Consider the following 22,462-nt stretch of genomic DNA (forward strand, 5'->3'; position numbering starts at 1 on the left):
TGAGGTCATGATGTTTTGGAGCCAAGAGGAGTGCATTCCTGTAACTTTAAATCTCCATACTCAATTTGTGACTTTTTTTTTTTTTAGAAGACGGTGATACTTTATAGTTGGAGGACAGCTTGCTTCATTGTGCCATTTTAGATTGCAAATGTGAGCTTTCTAGAGGGATTCTGTCAATTTGCGAACAGGGCTTAGTGCTTCCAGACTTCTTCTTCTCACTTATTTCAGATTTACAATTGCTTTTGAGTCCATTATGGGATGTGAAAAATGTTCTGCCTTCGGTTAGGTTATGGGCCACTTGATTAGCTTTTTGGCGCCCTGTGTGTTGACACAGGCTCCCCGCCGCTGTGGAGGGAAGGGGGGCCTCAGCCTGGGAGGAGAGAGATGGGGCCGGACTGCTTTCCCCACAGGGTGGGGTGCAGGGGTCCTTCCAAGAAGGGGTTTCCTAACATGAGCTCTGTTCTAGAATCATAATGGAGAAGGGATGGAGGGTGAAGAGAGGGATGTGGGAGAAGGAGAGTGAGGAGAAAGAGCTTTAAGCAAATTAAAAAAAAATTTTTTTTATAGTTAATTGTCAAGTTGGTTTCCATGTAACACCCAGTGTCTTTAAGCAGATTTGAAGCCCTGACCTTTTAAAAGCTGAGAGCCCTCACCTCCCCTGCCTTCTCCTCCCCGTACGACTGTGGGTGAATCCGTGTCATTTCCCTCAGTGGGAACCGGGGGGCGGTCACACTTTTCTCAGGGTTGTGAGGATCGTGTTGAGAATGTGGGCTACAGTGACACCAGTCGAACCCTGAAATGCAGGAAAATTGGAACCATTTCTTTGTTGACATCCCTTCCTCACCCGAGAGCGGTATGAGGCTGGGCATAGTGACACAAAATGAATACATCTTTCCTCATTTTGGCTTTGGCCCCTTAATTTCTGTAGACTCCTAATTCGCTATATGGACCAAGGAGCGAATTCCTTTTGTCTAGGATAGAGCGGCCTAAAATCTAGAATCAGCATCTCCTTCAGAAAGAAGGGAGCACAAGAGGAACAGGTCAGAACCCTGAGACCCATTTTGCCTCACGTGCCTGGGATAGGGAGAGTCTTCCTAGAAAGAATGTAGCCCTTAGCGGGAGCAAGTCCTGAACTCTGTGCTCACCTGGATGAAAATATCCTTCAGTGGCCTTAAAAGATGTTTTTCCATCTAGCCAGTTACTGATCTCATTCTTACCCTTTGAAGAGTGGGGTGCCTTCAGTTCCTTCCTTTTGAAAGTAACTGAGTAAACAGCATGAAGTAATAGAACCCTTTGAAGAACATTCTAGCAAAACAAGTAAAACTGATGCTTCTGCCCTAAGAGCAACAATTCCACTGTTAGAGATTTCTCCAAATGATTCCTTTGAACTTCCTGAAACAAATAGGAAGTCATTCTATCTGCAGGGTACTCTGAGTAGTTCCTATCAGGCCATCCTGAGGAGATTTTTTAAAGTGTTTATTTATTTTGGGGGGTGGAGGGGCAGAGAGGGAGTGATAGAGAATCCCAAGGAGGCTCCATGCTGTTAGGACAGAGCCCAACGCAGGGCTCCATCCCATGACTCTGGGATCATGACCTGAGCCGAGACCCACAGTTGGACGCATAACCGACAGAGCCCCCCAGGGGCCCCAGTCCTGAGGAGATTCTGTCCTGGCACATCAGCAACCCATTTGCACCAATTTGCTGAACTCCAGGAAAACTCTTACATATGTACATCAGGAGGCGTGTACAGGGATGTTTGTAGGGACTTTATTCATAAGAGTGCATGCATACGTGCACGCGCACACGCATAGCGATACAACCTACGTATCAGGAAGGGAATGGATAAAGCGATATGGTCACGTAGTGGAAAGGAATGAACCACAACCAACCTACCAACTTGGATGATGCTCAGTGTTGATCCAAATAATGGGTTGCAAAAGTGTACATACCCCTCATGCTGTCTCTGTAAAATTTAAAATGAAGCAAAATGACACTATTTATTGCTTAGGGATATTTACAGAAATATTAAAATCTATGGAAATGCGTGGGATGATAAGTACCAAGTTCTGGAAGAAGAAGTCACCTCAGGGAGCTGACATTGGGGAGAACCCAAGGGGGCTCTGTTGACATTGCCAGTATTTAAGTTTCTGAGCTCCCTGGTAGGTACATAAATACATGTTGGCTACACAATATGCTTTGTTATATGTTAAATATCCCGTAGAGGTTTCACATGAAAATGAAAGCTGTGAGAGGAGTCCAAGATGAGACAGGCAAGCGAGCCAGGGGTCAGATGGTGGGTGGCTCTGCAGGCCATTTTCAAGTTTGGCTTTCGTCTAAGGGCAAAGGGGAACCATAGACAGGTGTCGGGAAGCGTGGGCGGGTCCATCATGTTAGCAGCTCGATCATGGACTCCTGCTACCCAGTGGGGAGTGGATTTGTGGAGGGTGGAGAAGTTCGGAGAAATTTGCCGCGGCCCCAGCAGTCGAGAACCTCCTCCTTGACATGGCATCTTGTGCTTCCAGAATGTTCTTTCCCTCTTCTCTGGCCATGACCCTTCATCCCCATTTCTAATTCCTCTTCCTCTCCCGGCCCCTTAGTGTTGCTGTTTCCCAGAGTGTTTACCCTCTTTTCACTTTTTAGGGCTATGTCTTCATAACATCACTCATGTCGCACCTTCATTTACCATCTCCATGCTCTTGGTTCTCAGATTTATTCCTGCAACCCAATCCTTTTTCCCAGCTCCAAACTGCCTACTGGATATTTTTCCTTGACTGTCTCATAACTGAAACAAAATCCAGCATGTCTGAATGGTGTTATTCTTCTCTCCACATGTGCCTTTTCCTGCTGTTTGGGGTCTTGATTAACCGCATTGCGATCTATCCCCTTGTCTGATCTTGGAAACCGGGTATGATTCTAGACTCCTCCCTCTGTCATTTTCCCTCTCTAACTGGGTTTCATGTCAGGGATTAAGGGTCAGGTTTGGGTGCTCTGTGCTATGACATGTTTAGGGACCCAGGAATGGACAATTCCTGCCTTATTAGTCACGTTACTGCCCTCCTCGTCACCGCCAGCAAGACACGATACCAACCTCAGAGCATTACAGCTAAGGCCCTTCTGGATCTGGCCACTCTTGACTTTTCCATCCTTATTTGCACCATTTTACTGTCCCACACTCTTTGCAGCCATGCCAACCAACCCACTTGAATGTGCCATACTTTTTTAGGGCTCTGTGCCTTGGTATATGCCGCCCTCTCTGCTTAGAATGCCTTTTCTGACTGCTTGTCTGGTGAACTCTTGAAGTCTTTAAAACTAGCCTGAGACAGCCCTGGTCATGCTGGGCCCGAATTCCTAGTTTACATACCTGCGTATCCCCGGTAAACTCTGAACCTCTGAGGCACAGAGAGCGCCCATTCCCTTTTTACCTTCCTGTCCTGAAACACCGCACAAGCTCTACTAGTGTGGTTAGGGCTGACTGTCCCAGCAAACATCCCCTTTCTCTTTCTGCCCTGCGCTAGGATGGTGGGAGATTAGTAGCAAATTACTGAAACAAACATTCCAGAGGAAAAAATACATTGTAAACTCTTAGAACAGATATTCTGTCTTCTGCACTTTTCGTATTTGTTACATTGCTTGGAGCAATTCTGGAAGGAAGGGTTTATATAGAGAGAATTTTAAACAAAAGTTTCAGTGTTCTCCATCCAGGTCCCTGATTCTTCCAGGATTTGTCTTCATGGTCTCTTCAATTTCTTTTTTGTCAGTCTTCAAGTTTTTACTCATACTGCCTTCTGCTCATCTCCCAGGAATGTTTAAGCTTCCTTGGTCCTTTAACAAGAGAATGATGATGATGGATGATGATGATGGTGGTGGTGGTGATAAACCTGTCTTCAACACTGCTGCTTATTCTTCAAACTCTTTCCCTATTCCTTTCCTCCTTTTCATTATTTTTAAGAAACAGCTATTTATGCTCGGTACATTTACTTGCTAATAGTTTATTCACTCTGCCCACTGGAGTCTGATGTTAGGCATTACCACGAGCAAAAAGCTTTCTTTCAAAGGTACAAGCGACTTCCAGCTTGCCCATCCAGCTATGTCTCTTTAACCACAATGCCACCTCTTCTCTCCGTAGCTGTGGATACTATGGTGTTGATGATCTTTTCCTCTTAAAAATGTTTTCCACTCTTCACTTCTGTATCATGGTACTCTTTTTTTTTTTTTAAGTTTGTTTTTTTGTTTGCTTGTTTAGAGAGAGCACATGAGCAGGGGAAGGGCAGAGAGGGAGAGAGAGGGAATCCCAAGCAGGCTCTGCACTGTCCATCCAGAGCCATACACGGGGCTCGATCCCATGACTATGAGATCATGACCTGAGCCAAAATCAAGAGTCAGACACTTAACCCACTGAGCCACCCTGGGTCCCCTCATGGTACTTACAATTTCTAGTCTTTCTCTGACTCTTGCATTTCACTGGGAAAGTGGAGCAGTGTCTTATATTTGGAGTCACCATATAATTGGGCACATAGGATTCTATCTTTATCCACTGACACGTGTTCAACAAGTATTTACTGAGTGACAATGACGTGCCAGGCACTGGATGGGTAGTGGAGAACAAAACGGATTATGGTCTAACTTTCTCAAGTCCAGAGTTTCACCTTTGTGTTTCTTATCTATTCCTGTGTAACAAATTACCACCAACTTAGTAACTTAAAATAAGATACATTCGCTGTCACAGTTTTTATGGAGCAGGCGTCTGGCTGTGGCTCAGCCCCGCCCTGTGCTCTGGGGTCTCTCACGAGCCTGCAGTCACAGGGTCGGCCAGGACTGGAGACCCACCCGCAGCCCCCAGCAGGGAGGGGTCTGCGTGCCGGCTCACGGTCGTGTTGGCAGGATTCCTTTCCTGGCGGACCGTGGGCCGACGGCCTCAGAGCCGGGACACCTCAGTTCTTGCCACGTGGGTCTCTGTCCGCGGCAGCTCGCTTCATCAGAGCTAGCGAGGAGGGTCGCAGAGTTGACTTGCAAGATGGAAGTTATAACCGCATGCAATATGTCCGTGGAGATGATATCCCAGTACTGGTTCTGGGTTCTAATGGGTGGAAGCAAGTCACAGATCCTAACCCACACTCAGACGAGATTACACGGGACAGAAATGCCGGGAAGCGGAGACTCAGGAGAGGCCTCCCTAAGTGTCCCTCTGTTTTTGCCTCTGATGGTACAGCCGTCTCCACCTCTACTGCTCTCCAAGCGCACTCCCTCCCCGCCTCGCCCACCCCTGCTTCTCTCCCTGTATTCCCTGAGCTGGGCAGCCGCCTCGTGTCTGCTCTGGGAAGGAAACCCGGACATCATTTTCAACGCTTTGTCCAGAGGTTGAAAGGGCCGCTGGGTTCTGTACTGTCTACCCCTGGGGCATGTTTCTTGTGGTTCTCTACCGTCCATTGACACTGACCTGGGTGTAAAGATGCCTCTTTTTTCAAACGTCAAAAGGCAGAGGCTGGATCTTTTTTTTTTTCTTTTTTTTAATATTTTTATTTATTTCTAGGAGAGAGAGAGAGAGAGAGACAGTGTGAGCAGGGAAGGGTCAGAGAGAGAGGGAGTCACAGACTGAAACAGGCTCCAGGCTCTGAGCTGGCAGGCAGCACAGAGCCCGACGCGGGGCTCGAACCCACGAACCGCGAGATCATGACCTAAGCGAAAGTCGGATGCTTAACCGACTAAGCCACCCAGGCGTCCCTGCAGAGGCTGGATCTTATTCTATGGATCTGAAGTGCCAGCCGCTAGAGCAGCGATTCTGAGCCTTGACTGATCACCCAGGAGCTGAGAATGTCACTGGTGCCTGGGACCCATCACCAGAGGTGATGGCGTGGTGGGTCCCAGGTGCAGCTGGACGCTGGCATTTAAAAGTCTCGGTGACTCAAGCATGCGGACAACAGTGAAAGCCATTGCTTCTAGTTGAAGAAATCAAGTCTCTGGGAGAAAGAAAGGAGGAGAAAAAGGTAAACATTTAATGAATAGGAAGAACTTAAAACTAGAGTTAAAGTTGCTTTAAAAAAATCACACACACACTTCAGAAAGAATCTGACACAGCTCAGTCATCAAAACGATCTCTAAAATGATCAATCTAGGGGCCTTGGTGGCTCAGTTGGTTAAGCGTCCGACTTTGGCTCAGGTCATGATCCTACAGTTCACAAGTTCGAACCCCGTGTCGGGCTCTGTGCTGACAGCTCAGAGCCTGGAGCTGCTTCAGATTCAATGTCTTCTCCTCTCTCTGCCCCTCCCCTGTTTGTGCTCTGTCTCTGTCTGTCTCTAAAACAAATAAACAAAAAAAAACAAAACACTAAAATGATCAGTGAAGTTGAGGAATATGTACCTTTGGGGAACGAGGGGAGATCAGAAATGTCAAAGAGTAAAAGACATAGTTTCTCAAAAGACAACACGTTAGTTTTTGTATTTAGGAAGTAAGCAAAAAAGTGAAATAAAGAACCATCTGAAATAATTTGCATTTTTCTTTGTGTTTAGCGTGTGCATGCGTGCAGTTACATGTGCAAAGGTATAATTTAGTTTCAAGTTATTCCGATTTTCTCCTTCATTTTCCAGGAATATCTTGAAGACAGTCGCGCTGGGTCAGATGTTGTCTTTGTGCATATGTGGGACGGCCATTACCAGCCAGTACCTGGCAGAGCAGTACAAAGTGAACACGCCCATGCTTCAGAGCTTTATCAACTACTGCTTGCTGCTGCTGTTTTACACGGTGATGCTGGCTTTCCAGTCAGGTGGGTCCAATGTGAGAACGGCCTTTTAGACCAATTATCTTTATAAAAATGTTTGGCTTCTAGGTCCTTAAAAAATAAAATGCGAGGTGAAACCAAGAACAGGAAACTTTTTCGTCAAAGTTATTAGAAAAGGAGGGCCCCTCTGAATGCTATGTAAATAGCGACTGGAGATTTACGTATAGTAACTCTGTGAGCAGGTAGCACCAAACGGTATCGGTAGAAGTTGACAAGAAATGTAAAAAAGTTCCAGGACACCTGATTGGCTCAGTTGATAAAGCATGGGACTCTTGATCTCAGGGTTGTAAGTTTGAGCCCCATGTTGGAGGTAGAGATGACTTTAAAAAAATAAAAATAAAAAAAGTGGAAGTGCCATGAAGAGTCAGGTTTTATTTGTTCCCTCCTGTGGTTGATAAATTTAAGAGACAATATTAAAAGCCCATAAAAAGAGCCTACTCTCCGAAATACACATTTCCAGCCAAATGGAGAATGTTGAAGCATGCATTGTGTGTAGATCAAGTCTATGTTGGGAGAAAGACAAATTGGCAAGGAATTAACATCTTTTTTTTTTAATGCTTGTTTATTTAGAGAGAGAGTAGAGCAGGGGAGGGTCAGAGAGAGGGAGAGAGAGGGAGAGAGAGAGAATCCCATGCTGACAGACAGACTGATGTAAGGCTTGATCTCATGAACCATGAGATCATGACCTAAGCCAAAATCAAGAGTAAGACACTTAACCTACTGAGCCACTCAGGCTCCCCCCACCTTTAAAAAATATTAATTTATTTATTTTGAGAGAGAGTAGAGGAGGGGCAGAGAGAGTGGGAGAGAAGGAATTAACATCCTTCTTACTGGCTGGTTAAGTTGTTTTAATTTTTTTTAATGTTTATTTTTGAGAGTGAGCACAAGGAGGGAGGAACAGAGAGAGAAAGACATAGAATCTGAAGCAGCTCCAGGCTCTGAGCTGTCAACACACAGCCCGATGCAGGGGCGCTCGAACCCATGAACTGTGAGATCATAACCTGAGCTGAAGTTGGACACTTACCTGACTGAACCCACCCACATAAGTTGTTTTAGAATCATTATAGAATTATGATTTTTAGCTGCTACACAAAAAATGTGAAAGGTTCTAACTGACATCTGGTCCAGATACCATTTGAATTGCTTACCTCATTTTGTTACGTGCTATGTCACTAAGTCCTCCCAGGGAAGCAAAGTGAATGTTACTGTTATCCTCACTTTGCAGGTGAGGAAACAGAGGCACGCAGCTCATGATGGCCGGTTGTGACTAGTGGAGCCAGATTCCAAGCCAGGCAGCCTGTCCCCGAGCCCACTCTCTGCACCAGGGGCTGTTAGTCATGACAGACATCCGTCCTGAGAGAGGAGAGTGCGAGGGACACGTGGGTGGCTCAGTTAAGCGTCCAGCTCTTGGTTTCGGCTCAGGTCATGATCTCATGGTTTTGTGGGTTCGGGAACGTCCTGAGAGCAAACAGTCATTCCCACTCAACAGGACATGGCTTGAAAGGGCCCTGCCCACACCCCTTGGGGGACCTCCCTGACGTGTTTATGAATCGCACTGACTTCAGGAGGAAGCCCCACATCGGGCTCTGTGCTGACAGCGCGAAGCCTGCTTGGAATTCTCTCTCTCCCTCTCTCTCTGCCCCTCCCCACTTGTGCTGTCTCTGTCTCTCTCAGAATAAATAAATAAATTTAAAAAACAAACAAAGGAGAAGAGATTGAATCCAGGAATGTGAAAATGAGGAGTAACCCAGACCAAGAGCGGACTGTACTTCCATTTTTGGTATTTTAAGGCACATCTTGAAATCACTGGTGTTTGCTAATCCTCTCGTAATATGAACCTTACCAGGTCGGTGGTATTCCTGTGTCGGGACAGGGGACTTATTTTTTGAAAGAAAACGGAAGCCAGTTGTGGGGGGAATATCATAAGGGGAAAGCACCAAACTTGGCAAGAACATTAGGAGTTGGAAGCTGAATTGGACACATGGTAATTGGCCCCGGACTTCACTCCTCTGTGAGCTGCTCTGAACTCCTGAAGGAAGTCAGTGCGATTCATAGACACATCAGGGAGGTCCCCCGGGGGTGTTAGCAGGGACTTGCAAGCTGTGTTATGTTGAGTAAGACTGACTTTTTGTTTTCAGGATGTTCCTGCGAATTGGACTTCAGTGATAATTCTTTGGGTAGATGCTTACTTGCAGGTTATCTTACCATGAAACCTTCTGCTGTATGTGCTGACTGTGTGCCTCCCACCTGCTAGATTCTGCAGAGAAGTGAATTGCAGTTGACCTGAATAAGGAGAATTTGGGCAATTTCTTCAGTGATGCCACCAAGTCTTTTTTCCAAACATATCACTGACTTAATTGTCTCTTGAAAGCACATCTCTTCCAAAAGAATGACCAAGTGCAAGGATTAAATGACCAGTGGATTTGTAAGAAAACTTTTGATTTCTTAGGATAATCTGTAGCTTTTCAGGAATGACAGCAGCCAAGCCCACATCTGGATGTTATATTTCTGTGACGGTAGGAAAGGAGATCTAACCAGTTTTCTCCTACTTATTTTCTCTCTGGTGTTTTCTCTGAACTCTTGGGCTCTGGTGACACCTTAGCCTGGGTCTCCTAACAGAAACAAATCTACCTGACTCTGCTGAGTCACTGTAGGCATTTAGGTTCTGAATAATGGAAATTAGGAAGCACCACATTCAAAATACATAGTGAACATTTGCTTTGACTCTTTAATCTCTAAATTAACATGCATAGTAATATTTTCTTTTCTTTCTTTAAAAAAGTATTATGTATTTATTTTGAGAGAGTGAGAAACAGAGCACACAAGTGAAGGAGGGGCAGAGAGGGAGACTGGGAACCCTGAACAGGCTCCACACCCTCAGTGCAGACCCCACTATGGGGCTCAGTCTCATGAACCGTGAGATCATGACCTGAGCCAAAGTCATGAGCCAGACGCTTAACCAACTGAGCCACCCAGGCATCCCCTTAGTATCATTTTCAAGTAACATGTGCCAACCCAGATTTCTTTCAACCAGGGAGTGATAACCTTCTGTACATCTTGAAGAGAAAATGGTGGAAATACATCCTGCTTGGACTAGCAGACGTGGAAGCTAACTACCTGATCGTCAGAGCATACCAGTATACGACTCTAACCAGTGTCCAGGTAAGGGGGAGTCTCTGACCAGTGAGGATTTTTCAACTTCAGGAAAAGAAGCGGAGCCCATTTGTGCTAATCAAACTTTATCGAAAACCTGTTCACTTGCAGAAAGTCTAAACACAGGTGGATGCTGTTTTTTTAGTGGAGCTTACGTGCTAATGAGTAAGATCTCCTTGAATTAGTGAAAACGTATACAAGGTAATCAGTTCACAACCTGCCAGTGCGGCTACATGGTAGAACAGTTGATACCAAAATAAGCATAAATATTTAGTTGGCCACTGATGCTGTGATGTTAACAAGAGTTCTGTTTTAAGTTTACTGAAACCTGGCACATAAAGTGGGTATACTTTGGGCGCTACAGAAGACTTGGAGGTTTGCTAGTAAAGTCGATATTCCAGACAAAGGGACCATTGGACTTGTTGCAGGGAGCTCTGTAGACATCTGGGCTACGCAGAGATTCAGCGTCTTGCGTAGCCAAACTCAAAAGCGGTATCCTTATTCCTTTGTTAGGTTGATTTTTTTTTTAATGTTTTATTTATTTCTAGGAGAGAGAGAGAGACAGTGTGAGCAGGGGAGGGTCAGAGAGAGAGGGAGACACAGACTCTGAAACAGGCTCCAGGCTCTGAGCTGGCAGTCAGCACAGAGCCCGACGCGGGGCTCGAACCCACGAACGGCGAGATCATGACCTAAGCGAAAGTCGGACGCCCAACCGACTAAGCCACCCAGGCGCCCCTGTTAGGTTGATTCTTGATGGATTGAAAGAAAGCTGTTCCCGCAGAGCAGTACTGTTCACTTTGGTGGAGTTGAGGGGCGGATGGAGCTGCCTGATGTTAGCAGACTACGGGCTGTCAGCTGACGCCGACTCACCAGTGTGAACAGCTGCATCGTTTGTAAAGGGAGAGTCCGGTGCCAGGTTTAGACTTCACAGTTTAGTAGATTTGTAATGTTTTTGTTTTTGTTTTGGTTTTTGAGAGAGAAAGAGAGTGAGAGACAGAGAGAGTGCATGCAAGCGAGGGAAGGGCAGAGGGACAGAGAGAGAGAGAGAGAGTCAGAGAGGGAGTCTCAAGAAGGTTCCACGCCCATTGCAGAACCTGACATGGGGCTCGGTGCCATGACTGTGGGGTCATGACCTGAGTCAGATGTTCGACTGGCTGAGCCACCCAGGTGCCCCTAGTTTTATAACTTTCTGATGCATCAGTTTTCTCACCATTTTAAATGCAGAAATGTTCTTTTTTTATGTTTATTTATTTTTGAGAGAGAGAGCATGAGCAGAGGAGGGGCAGAAAGAGATGGAGACACAGAATCTAAAGCAGGCTCCAGGCTCTGAGCTGGCTGTTAGCACAGAGCCCAACATGGGACTCAAACCCATGAACCATGAGATCATGGCCTGAGCAGAGGTCAGACGCTTAACCGACAGAGCCACCCAGGTGCTCCTAAAATACAGAGATGTTTTTATTTCATCTTCACATTTTAGGACCATGGAAAAAGAAGTGAAATTAGATATATCTCATTTGGAAGACATAAGGATTGATGAAAATTCAGTATTTTTCCAATGTGAATATACATTAAATGCTATAATTACCTGAATGCATCTTATTAAATATTTTCTGTTCAATTGTACTAATTGTGCTAAGGATTGTCTTCAGACTTTTTGGCTTTTGACTGGCTTGGGGAAATATGGGTTAAGACGGATACCACAGGAGGCACATAAAAAACCCAGCATTTCATAAAAATTAAGACCAGGAGTTACCTGAAAGGTGAAATTCATCACGAATAGGATTAAGTGTGCTTTCAGCTATGGGTAATGAGGGTATGAGTGTGTAGAAGATGGCATTTTTGCTAGTCACGTCTAGCCTTATAATCTCAGACACAATTTAATTACTTGATTAGAGCTCTCAGAAACTTTGATCTCTTGACGACTGACGATAACAAGTTTTGAATTGATACAAGGTCTAAACACAGCCAAGTGGAACTCTTACAGTTGGGCCTTTGTGACTGAAGTTCATGCCTTTTACCATTTAAAATATTTTCCTTCATTTCTAGCCTCTTAGAAAAACCTAAGCATTTGGTTGTCAAAAGGGGTTTGCTTTTGGTGCTTGCAAGGAGTACCGTGTGAGAAGGGCATCTGACCGGCATCCGACCACTACAGCTGCCTGCTCCTCAGAGGGTGTCTGTCGCTGGGATCGTTGCAGCCCAGTCTCTGCTTGAGTAAATCTGTGGGCTGGGTGACAGGAGGGAGTTGGGGCCATGTGGTCTCTGAACCTCTTCCCTGTAAAGATTCTATAATTACAGGGGCGCCTGGGGGCCTCTGTCGGTTAAGCATCCAACTTCGGCTCAGGTCCTGATCTCGCGGTGCATGGGTTCGAGCCCCACATCGGGCTCTGTGCTCACAGCCAGCTCAGAGCCTGGAGCCTGCTTCGGATTCTGTGTCCCTCCCTCTCTCTCTGCCCCCCTCCCCCCTCCCCACCCCACTCGTACTTTTTTTCCTCTCTCTCAAAAATGAGTAAACATTAAAAAAATCAAAGAGTGGGGCACCTGGGTGGCTCGGTTGAGCGTCTGACTTCGGCTCAGGTCATGATCTTACACTTCGTGGGGTCGAGCTGACAGCTCAGAGCCTGGAGCTGCTTCGGATTCTGTGTCTGCCTCTCTCTCTGACCCTCCCCTGCTCACTCTGTCTCTCTCTCTCTCTCTCTCTGTCAGAAATAAATGAAAAAAATTAAAAAATAATAAAGTTTAAAAAAATAAAAGATTCTGTGATTACTACCCATAATGTAGTGGTTTACATGGTACTCACGACATGGCCATCAGCACCCCAGGGGCTAGGTTGTTTGTGTTTCTTCTCACTTTACAGCGTTCCCCGCCGTCAGCCAGCTTCTCCTTGTGTGCAAGCTCTATTCTTTCTAGAACACAGTGCTTTTTGAAGCCCCCCGTCTTCCATTCTCTAAGGCCTAATTCAGTCTCACTTTCTCCTCTGTGCTCCATCTCTAGTAAAGTATTTCTAATAAAGTCTAACTCATTTTTGTGCCTCTGCCTCCCCCAGCATCTTACCTAGAACCTTGCCTCCTGTGGCTGTACAATAATTTTTAAAGATTAAATTAAATAGGTTCTTGGGACTGAAAGTGTCACAGGGAAGACTTCCATCACCAAGAGTACATGGTAGAATGGAGAATCGATGTAGGTAGATGGCTGAATGTGCTAGGTATGAGATGAGAGGTCGTGGAACGTTGTGGTGGGACGGGACCCGTGAGATCATCCGATCTGATCTCTTTCTCTCGTATTGTGACGCAGAGGGGGACCCGCTGGGGAGCACACGGCCGGTCAGTGGCTGCACCACCTTGGCAGCTCCCTTATATGGCCACTCACTACCTGCCAAAAATTGTTAAAAAACAGACCATTTTAAGTTAGATTTGAAGACACAATTTAAGGATAGGGAGTCTCCTGTGAAAGTGTTTGAGAGTGACCTTTTTTACCTTTTTTGTTTAAGGAATTTAGTGTAGACTTTGTTAAGTCATCATGGCTGGATTCGGCCGGTGTCTTCCGGGCCAGCCTGTTACCATGTGCGTCGCGTAATGATTTGTTACTCAGGCAGGCTCAGGAAAGCACTTAGGGGATTAGCGTTCTGCAGCTGGAATAAATAACAAGGCGCAGTGCCCATGCCTGCGCCCAGCACGGCGGCCTCCGGTAATGAGGACATTGCCATGGAAGGCAGTCACTAAACCATGGTGGAGAGCAGCAGACAGGCTGCTGGAGGTACAGGAACCTGTCTTGTGCCAAATGAGACAGGTTCAGAGCAAACCAGTGACAGGGTAGGAAAAAAAAAAAAAAAACAGGGTGAGCTATAAAACAGTTTCAGGAGTATTATATATATATATAGCATATGGCGTATATTTTATCCTTGAATGCAGTTCACAAAATCTGGGACCTCAAAAATTGAGTGAATAAACCCCCCCATTTTTTCTTTATCTTACCACTGATTTTGGATTTTCGTGGTTTTGGTGCTGTTCACCCCCTCTGCCTTTCCGCCTGGCCATATCAGATGTGTGGCAAGTATTTTTTGGACCCACCATTGACAGGTGATGGAGGAGTATGCGGTGAAGATGAGCCAGGGGATTTGCTGTCAGCAGGTGTCTGCCCCACACTGTGGGGCGGGGTGGGGGGGGTGCTGGACACTTCATCAGGGCGATGGTGTCTTCGGGCTTTCTGACAGTCACTGGTACTTCTCTGCTGCNTTTGCTGTCAGCAGGTGTCTGCCCCAGGCTGTGGGGCGGGGTGGGGGGGGTGCTGGACACTTCATCAGGGCGATGGTGTCTTCGGGCTTTCTGACAGTCACTGGTACTTCTCTGCTGCAGCTCGTGGCCCAACTGCGGTGAGATATCTGGTTGTGTGACTACTTATTCTACGTGTCTGGCTTTCCGTGTGTCCTGAGGGCCGTATCTCACACCTGAGGCCGTGTCTCTCTCGTTCTCTCTCGTAGCATCTCCCACACACATGTGAGGTGTGCAAGTATTTGTTGACTTGGGCAAATAGGTGCGTGAGGGCAGCAGCTCTGCCTGCTGGTCTTATGGGTGAGCCCAGGTGGACACACAGAAGTACAGCACAGGCTTCGGGAGGGATTCCTGGGGGCAGCCGCCTGGTCTCCCGCTTCTAACTGTGGGTTTGGGGCAGCTCACGTGACCTCTCTGTGCCTTGGTTTTCCTCCTGTGTGAAATGGGCAATGCGGTTTCCATCTCATAGAGTTGGGAAGGTTAGACAAGCTACTCCAGGTAAAGGTAAGTGCAGGGAAGCCAGGTAAATCCCCGAAATGTACACGAAATGTACCTGGCTGGTAGTAAGTAGGTGCCGACTCCACCCTCTAGCTGAGGAGAGATGGTTTACGTTGTTTTTTCTTCCATGCAGCTTTTGGATTGCTTTGGGATTCCTGTGTTGATGGCGCTCTCGTGGTTTGTTCTCTATGCGAGATACAGAGTGATCCACTTTGTCGCCGTGGCCGTCTGTCTGTTGGGCGTGGGGACAATGGTCGGTGCTGACATTCTCTCAGGGAGGGAAGACAATTCAGGTGAGGCTGTGCTACTTTGTTTCTGGTTCAGTCACAGAAAAAACTTTTGCTTTGTTTTTTTAATTTTTAACTTATTTTGAGAGAGAGAAAGAGAGAATGTGAGCGGGGGGGAGGGGCAGAGGGAGGGAGAGAGGGCAAGTGCCATGCTCAGTGAGGTGCCCAACGCGAGGTTCAATCCCACAACCCTGGGATCATGACCTGAGCCGAAATCAAGAGCCAGACTCTCAACTGACTGAGCCACCCAGTTGACTGAGCCACCCAGGCGCCTCATGTTTTTGCTATTACATTGCAAAGACATATGATAAAAGACAGATTTATTTGCTTCTGCTATTGTAACCACTTCCACAAAGCAGGTTTTTAAAAAATATTTGTTTATTTTTGATAGAGAAAGAGAGCACAAGCGGGGGAGGGGCAGAGAGCAAGGGAGACACAGAATCGGAAATAGGCTCCAGGCTCTGAGCTGTCAGCACAGAGCCCGATGCGGGGCTCAAACCCACGAGCCATGAGATCATGACCTGAGCTGAAGTCAGATGCTCAACTGACTGAGCCGCCCAGGCGCGGGTGCAAAGCAGTTTTTATGTTCCTACCTGTGCACGGTGTTTGCGTCTTTTTTCACACTAAATAGTTTTGTTTTGTCTCATGAGAGAGACAGTTCTTGACATATTCACAATAATCTACATTTGGCCCATACATTGAGATTAGTTTACTGGAAAAGCTACTGTAGATTGTTGGGGTTTTTTTTTCTTTCATTGTTTACTGTCAAGTTTGGTTTCCATATAACTTTTTTTTTTTTAATCAAAAGGAAGTTTAATGTTCACTGAATGAGTGGCCTCTTTTTCAGTGGCTCTGTGGATGAGAACATGTGGTCATGGACATGCTTTGGGTCAAAGTTCAGGCAACTGATGGTATAAAATCAAAATGCAGTCTCTGAACTCACCCAATCTCCAAGTGACTTTGTGTCCTTGAGAAAAAATAACCTTGACTTCCTAGCCTTCTTCCCTGTAGTTTTTAGTTAATTCCCTCCCATAAATTCCATCAGTTTCTCTGTCATGGAATCATTTCCTGGGGCCTTATGTTATGGTATGTGACTCCACCTTCCAGTCTCGTAGTCTCTGAGGGGTCGAACTGTGAAAAAAACCACAGCGGAATTGTGCCAGAAATTGAGGAGAATAAAGAGTCCGTAAACCTCTAGAAATCAGGGTTTGTCCTTCTGTCAAGGATTATGTAAATGAACATGAACCAGATAAACTGCTAGAAGCAAGCTAGAGGTGGTCCCCTGTGTTGACACCGTGTTGTGTTTTGTGCCTTGTCCTTCCTGCAGGCAGTGACGTGCTGATTGGGGACATCTTGGTCCTTCTTGGGGCCTCCCTCTATGCCGTTTCTAACGTGTGTGAAGAGTACATCGTGAAGAAGCTGAGCAGGAAGGAGTTTTTAGGAATGGTGGGCCTATTTGGAACCATCATCAGCGGCATACAGCTGTAAGAGCCTAAAGTTTCCCTTACAAGCATAAGAAGCACATGTATCACACAGAATCACTTTCCAGCTACTACCACTCATTGTTGATTTGGCCCAAATTCCCATCTGAAGCCAGTGACTTGCTAACTATCTATGAGGAGATTCTTTTATTTTTTTTTTCAAATTTATTTTTATGTGTTTTGAGAGAAAGAGAGAGCAGATGGGGAGGGACAGAGAGAGAGGGAGAGAGAGAATCCCAAGCCGGCTCCACACTGTCAGCACAGAGCCTGATGTGGGGCTCAAACTCAAGACTGTGATCATGACCTGAACCAAAGCCAAGAGTTGGACGCTTAACCGACTGAGCCACCTAGCACTCCTAGAAGATTCTAGAAATGGCAAAAAATATGCCTCATTTCCTTACAAGTGCACGATGCTTGGGATTTCTGCTTACAGTTGTGGTAGAGGCATTACCATGAAAGACTTTATTTTTCAATGATTTCCGGAAAGTATTATCTCCCTATTCACACGGAAGACATACTATCATGTTTTCCTCCTGTAGCTGACTGCTATTTGAAAACTCCTTCTACAGGCTTCATATATGTTTATGGGCTCCTTTGGTTTTTATTCTGTGTCATTTTTATTAAACCTACTTAGAAAAATTTAAAAATCAATGTAATCCCTCAATAAAGAATCAATGTAATTCCTCATTTTAGCTGACGTATAGCAACTAAAATGCTTATAAACTAGTGAAAATGAGTAAGTGGATCTCTCTGTGACCTTTTGTTTTAATTCTAGATTGATCGTTGAATGTAAGGATATTGCCAGCATTCAGTGGAACTGGAAAATTGGTATGTTCATAGATGTTCATCCTTTTTTTTAAACAATTTTTTTTAACATTTATTTAGTTTTGAGAGACAGAGAGAGACAGAACATGAGTTGGAGAGGGGCAGAGAGAGAAGGACACACAGAGTCTGGAGCCTCTGAGCTGTTAGCATAGAGCTTCACACAGGGCTTGAACCCATGAACTACGAGATCATGACTTGAGCCGAAGTCAGATGCTTAACCAACTGAGCCACCCAGGCGCCCCTGTTTATCCTTTTTTGGTCAATGTCTTTTTCCTCTTAGTGACAAAAAAAAAGTGTCAAGAAATATCTTTATTTACATAATATTTAGCCCTTTTTTTTAAAAAAAATTACAGAGTAATTCCGTACGCAGAGGGCTCCGGCGATCTGTAGAGTTTTCCCTGAGAAGTTATAAATGAGCCTTCCCCAGGAGTTCATTCTTAATCTTTACCTTCAGGAATAGCTTTGCTGTCCTAGGAATTCTGAACAAGACTGACCTTTGGTCACAATCCCTTTCAGTTAGATCTGTATCCCTTTCAATTAGATCTGTATCTTGAGTCCTCAAGGCTCAAGGCTCTTGTGAAGGAAGGTCGACTGCCTAATGTAATTTGTGAAACATTAACCCAAATAATCTGATGGCATGTGATCACCCACCACCTTCCATTGCTTCTCTCTGGTATTCCTGGGCACCTGGACTAATGAGTAATGTAGAAGAAGACAGTGGTGGAAGATCAGGAGAGGCTCCAACCTTATTTAATTATGGGTGGGAAAGAGTTATAAACAGTCCATAAGATGCCACAGAAGTTCATATGCTGTGCTTGGATAATTTAGTTCAGTTAAATAACTTAGATTGCCAGGGTGTGAGTGGGTGTGAGTGGGTGTGTGTGGGTGTGTGTCAGCTATGGGGGCGAGACTGAAGAAGTGGTCGCAAAGCTAGACAGTGGGCACCCACACCCTCTCCGCCCGATAGAGGCTGGTTGTACTGTGCTTTCTGGGAGCATTGAATTTAATGAGATGAACAAAAGGTAATGGACCTAACCGTTGCTTTGATGACTAAAAATACTCTATTCTGAATCTAGTTACACAAATCATGTCCAACTGATGAACCAGATAAAAGCAAACAAAAGATAATGGGTGATTTTTCTTAATCGTGATTCTGCTTTTATTGACCTCATCTCACAGCATTCCTCTGCCTGGGGCGGGTGGCCGAGGCGGGTCGCTGGAGCCATGGAGCCGGTCACAACATGGGCAGTTGATTTGCCCTTCCCCATCTAAGGCCCTGTTGCAGGTTTGAAGTCCTTCCTCTGGGTCATATCTGGTTATGACTGTATATTTCCCGAGAGCTTTCTGTGTTTCCTTAGCACTGCTGAGAGTTAATAGGGGACTTTGTAGATAGTATGTTAAAGGATCAGGAATTTTATATGGCAGCCAAGCCTTCAAAGCATCCTTGCCCTCTGATTTCTTCCTGTGATATTAGATATTCACTCTTTTTCCCCCTACAGCCCTGCTGTTTGTGGCGTTTGCCCTGTGTATGTTTTGCCTGTACAGCTTTATGCCGCTGGTGATTCAGGTCACCAGTGCCACTTCTGTGAACTTGGGCATCCTGACAGCCGACCTCTACAGCCTTTTCTTTGGACTCTTTCTGTTTGGCTATAAGGTAAGCAAATAGGAACACTTGCTTGGTCTAAAAGAAGTAAGGCTTTCTTTAATATTTTAGGTCCAGAATTAAACCTCATTTTGGGGGGCAAGAACTTCACCTGACAAGGGCCCCTGGATGACTCCGTTGGTTAAGCGCCTGTCTTCAGCGTGGGGCATGATTGCGCAGTTCTTGAGTTTGAGCCCCACATCGGGCTCTATGCTGACAGCTCAGAGCCTGGAGCTAGCTTTGGATTCTGTGTCTCCCTCGCTCTCTGCCCCTTCCCTGCTCATGCTCTGTCCCTTTCTCTCGCAAAGAATGAATCAATGTTAAAAAAAAATTTCACTGGGGGGCGCCTGGGTGGCTTAGTCAGTTAATTGTCTGACTTTCGCTTAGGTCATGATCTCGCGGTTCGTGGGTTCGAGCCCCGCGTCGGCTCTGTGCTGACTGCCAGCTCAGAGCCTGGAGCCTGTTTCAGTCTGTGACTCCCTCTCTCTCTGACCCTCCCCTGCTCACACTGTCTGTCTCTCTCTCTCTCTCTCTCCTAGAAATAAATAAAACATTAAAAAAAAAAAAATTTCACTGGACAGTTTGCACTCCAGGCAGATGGCATCTTATTAATATTATAACAAGAGTTTTGAGGTTACAGACTTCTGAAAGATGCTTGCGTACCCTCGAGGGTCCTGAGACTTTGAGAACCGCTACACTGGAAATCCGTCTGTCCTTAGTTACACCCTCAGTAAGTGCTGGCCGAGGGGCTTGCCAACACAGTGATTAGAACAGATAGTTACAATGTTGGCTGTTGCTTGATAATTTTAGTTCCATTTGGGGCAACAACTACATTTCTCTGTCCTTGTAGAATTTCGTATCCAGGGAGAAATTGTTTGGCACTGATTTACAGTATTCCCAGGAATTGGCCGTGAACTCACAAGGCCTCGTTCCATGGGTTCTCAGAAATTTCTGCTTAAAGAAGCATAAACCATTGTTGCCCTGCAAGGTTCTATGTAACATGAGCTAGCTGTTATCTTTATAGGTTTGCTGGTTAAGGTATTCCTGAACTAAAACTGAAGGTGTATTTAGAGCTTCTTGGTAGCATCATTAAAAAGTAACACATGTCAAAGTGAATCAGAGAAGTGATCTGACAAACCTAGATTTTTTTTTTTTTTTTTTTTTTTTTTTTTTTAATGAGAACAATTGTAGAGGTGCCTGAGTGGCTCAGTCGGTTAAGCGTCCAACTTCGACTCAGGTCATGATATGGTGGTTCAGGAGTTTGAGCCCCGTATCGGGCTTTGTGCTGACAGCCCAGAGCCTGGAACCTGCTTTGGATTCTGTGTCTCTCTCCATCCCTCCCCTGCTCAAGTTCTTTCTCTGTCTCTCTTCTCTCAAAAATAAACAAACATTAAAAAAATAAATGAGAACAACTGCCAAGGGCTACAAAGTAGGCCTTCAAAGTGAGTGAGTTGTTGGAGAGAGGGGCAAGAAGGGGAGTTGTAATGCTGTGCTTGCATTTCACACAGCCACCACTAGGGGGTGATGGTGTTTTTATTCTGCAGTTAAGCTTAGCAGTTGGCAGGTTGTATGTTTCTTATGGCCCCACTCACCTGTGCTTTTTTCTTTTTAGTAAGTAAAGTTTCCTGAGTGAAACAATACTCAAGTGGGAAGGAAGAAGTAAGGTTAAAGGAATAAAAGCTTTGAAGTAAAAATAAAGCTGCCACTACCTCTTATAAGTTCCCTTCATGTAGATATTTCCTCTTTCACTACTCTTAACTTTAATATGAAAAAGGCTTTCTGTATGTCATTTTTTGGATCATATAGCTTTAAACTGTTATGCTCAAACTTGCAGCATGCGGACTTTAACTTTCCCTCCCAGTTCTTCTGCTGTATGTCTTTGTCTCTGCATGTCTAGCAGCTCACTCTTAGATCAGATTTGATTGCTTTTGGTCAGAGGCCGTTTTGAGGCTTGTAGAGCAAAGAGCAGGTCTGATGTGATCTTGAGAGGAAATTACAGAGGAGGAAAAGCATTCAGCACTTAACGAAGATACCTAGTGTTGTACAACCAGTTTTTAGAGACAGGATTATACACCCAATATAGCACCACTTTTTACAATTGTAGCATCTGACATAACTTTGGCTCTAATTTTTATTTAAAAATTCTTTTTTTTATTAAAAAAATTTTAATGCTTTATTTCTGAGAGAGAGAGAGAGACAGCATGAGCAGGGGAGGGTCAGAGAGAGAGGGAGATACAGAATCTGAAGCAGGCTCCAGGCTCTGAGATAGCTGTCAGCACAGAGCTCGATGCAGGGCTTGAACCCACGATCCTTGAGATCATGACTTGAGCCGAAGTTGGATGCTCAACCGACTGATCCACCCAGGCGCCCCTATGTTTATTTATTTATTTTTGAGAGAGAGCATGAGTGGGGGAGGGGCAGAGAGAGAGGGACACAGAATCCAAAGCAGGCTCCAGGCTCTGAGCTGTCAGCACAGAGCCCAGCACGGGGCCTGAACCCACGAACCATGAAATCATGACCTGAGCCGAAGTCGGATGCTCAACAAACTGAGCCACCCAGGTGCCCCACTTTGGCTCTCATTTTTTAAAAACTGACAGTTGAAAAAGAGGTTTAAAAATTTCTGCCTCTTCTGGAATTGATCATGAGCAAATACTTACTGACCAGAAGAGCCACCAGAAACTTCCTGAATAGATTCAGATACAAAGGGTAGAATTCAATAAAAGAAAAAAGGTAAAAGTAAGAGCCTTTAATTCAGGAGACTTACCCCATTCTCTCAGAGTCTCACCCCTCCAAGAGAAGTTGATTTGATCACCTGGTTCTTAAGAGGAACAAGTTACTTTTTCTTTTAAACATTTAAAACCACCAAAGCAAATGAGACATGTTTTGACCAAGTTATGTATGTTTACCCACAGTTAACAGTGAACATTTTGTAGGCAAGCATAAGTACTGGTTTTATAACGCTGCCTTTAAAAGTTTAGGGTACTCTAGATAGCTTTAGCTTTCCCTAATATTCTTTGTATCATTTTCTCCCCCAACAAATATTTATTAAATACCAGTTGTGTGTTGAGGGTCATGCTGAGTATTGGATCCCAGAACTAAAACCGGGTTCTTGTGTTCAGCTTGACATGATCACGGACTTTGCATCCTTGTCATTGCCTTTTGCACTGAATTTAGTGAAGGCTTCTGTACTTTGCGGAGGGCTGTGGCTATTCCATTCCTTAAAGAGTTCTAAAGGCTTAAAGTGAAGAAGTAATTGAGCATCTTTAAAGAGTTAACACATGGAAGCCGGTAGTGACTCGCAGAAGCCTAAGGCAGGAGATGACCAGCAATGCATTTAACGCTCACTTCACACACCTGGTTAGGTCCTCCTTGTACCTTGAGGAGTGTATCTAGTTTTTTTCTCCTCTCTCATCTCCTTGCCCAACCCATTGTGTTTTCTTATTGTTGTTCTTTGTTACTTCCTTATTAGGACTCTTTTTAGACATTAGAACTCTCTGGGGCATACTAAGAAATCTAAGCTAGTTGAAAAATA

The 22,462-nt window shown here is 45.2% G+C and overlaps 1 protein-coding gene across 1 annotated transcript in view; it reads left to right on the top strand.

Annotated features, from left to right (window-relative positions):
- Positions 1–22,462, top strand: part of SLC35F2 (solute carrier family 35 member F2) — a 47,788-nt gene that overhangs the window by 22,965 nt on the left and 2,361 nt on the right. The window contains exons 3-8 of the mRNA XM_077777425.1: positions 6,586–6,761; positions 9,811–9,938; positions 14,829–14,988; positions 16,310–16,466; positions 17,239–17,291; positions 18,788–18,942. Of these exons, the coding sequence (XP_077633551.1) occupies positions 6,586–6,761; positions 9,811–9,938; positions 14,829–14,988; positions 16,310–16,466; positions 17,239–17,291; positions 18,788–18,942 (829 nt within the window). The remainder of the gene's footprint in view (positions 1–6,585; positions 6,762–9,810; positions 9,939–14,828; positions 14,989–16,309; positions 16,467–17,238; positions 17,292–18,787; positions 18,943–22,462) is intronic.

Source organism: Crocuta crocuta, unplaced genomic scaffold, assembly GCF_008692635.1.
Source record: "Crocuta crocuta isolate KB4526 unplaced genomic scaffold, BGI_CrCroc_1.0 scaffold278, whole genome shotgun sequence".
NCBI classification, from domain to species: Eukaryota; Metazoa; Chordata; class Mammalia; order Carnivora; family Hyaenidae; genus Crocuta; species Crocuta crocuta.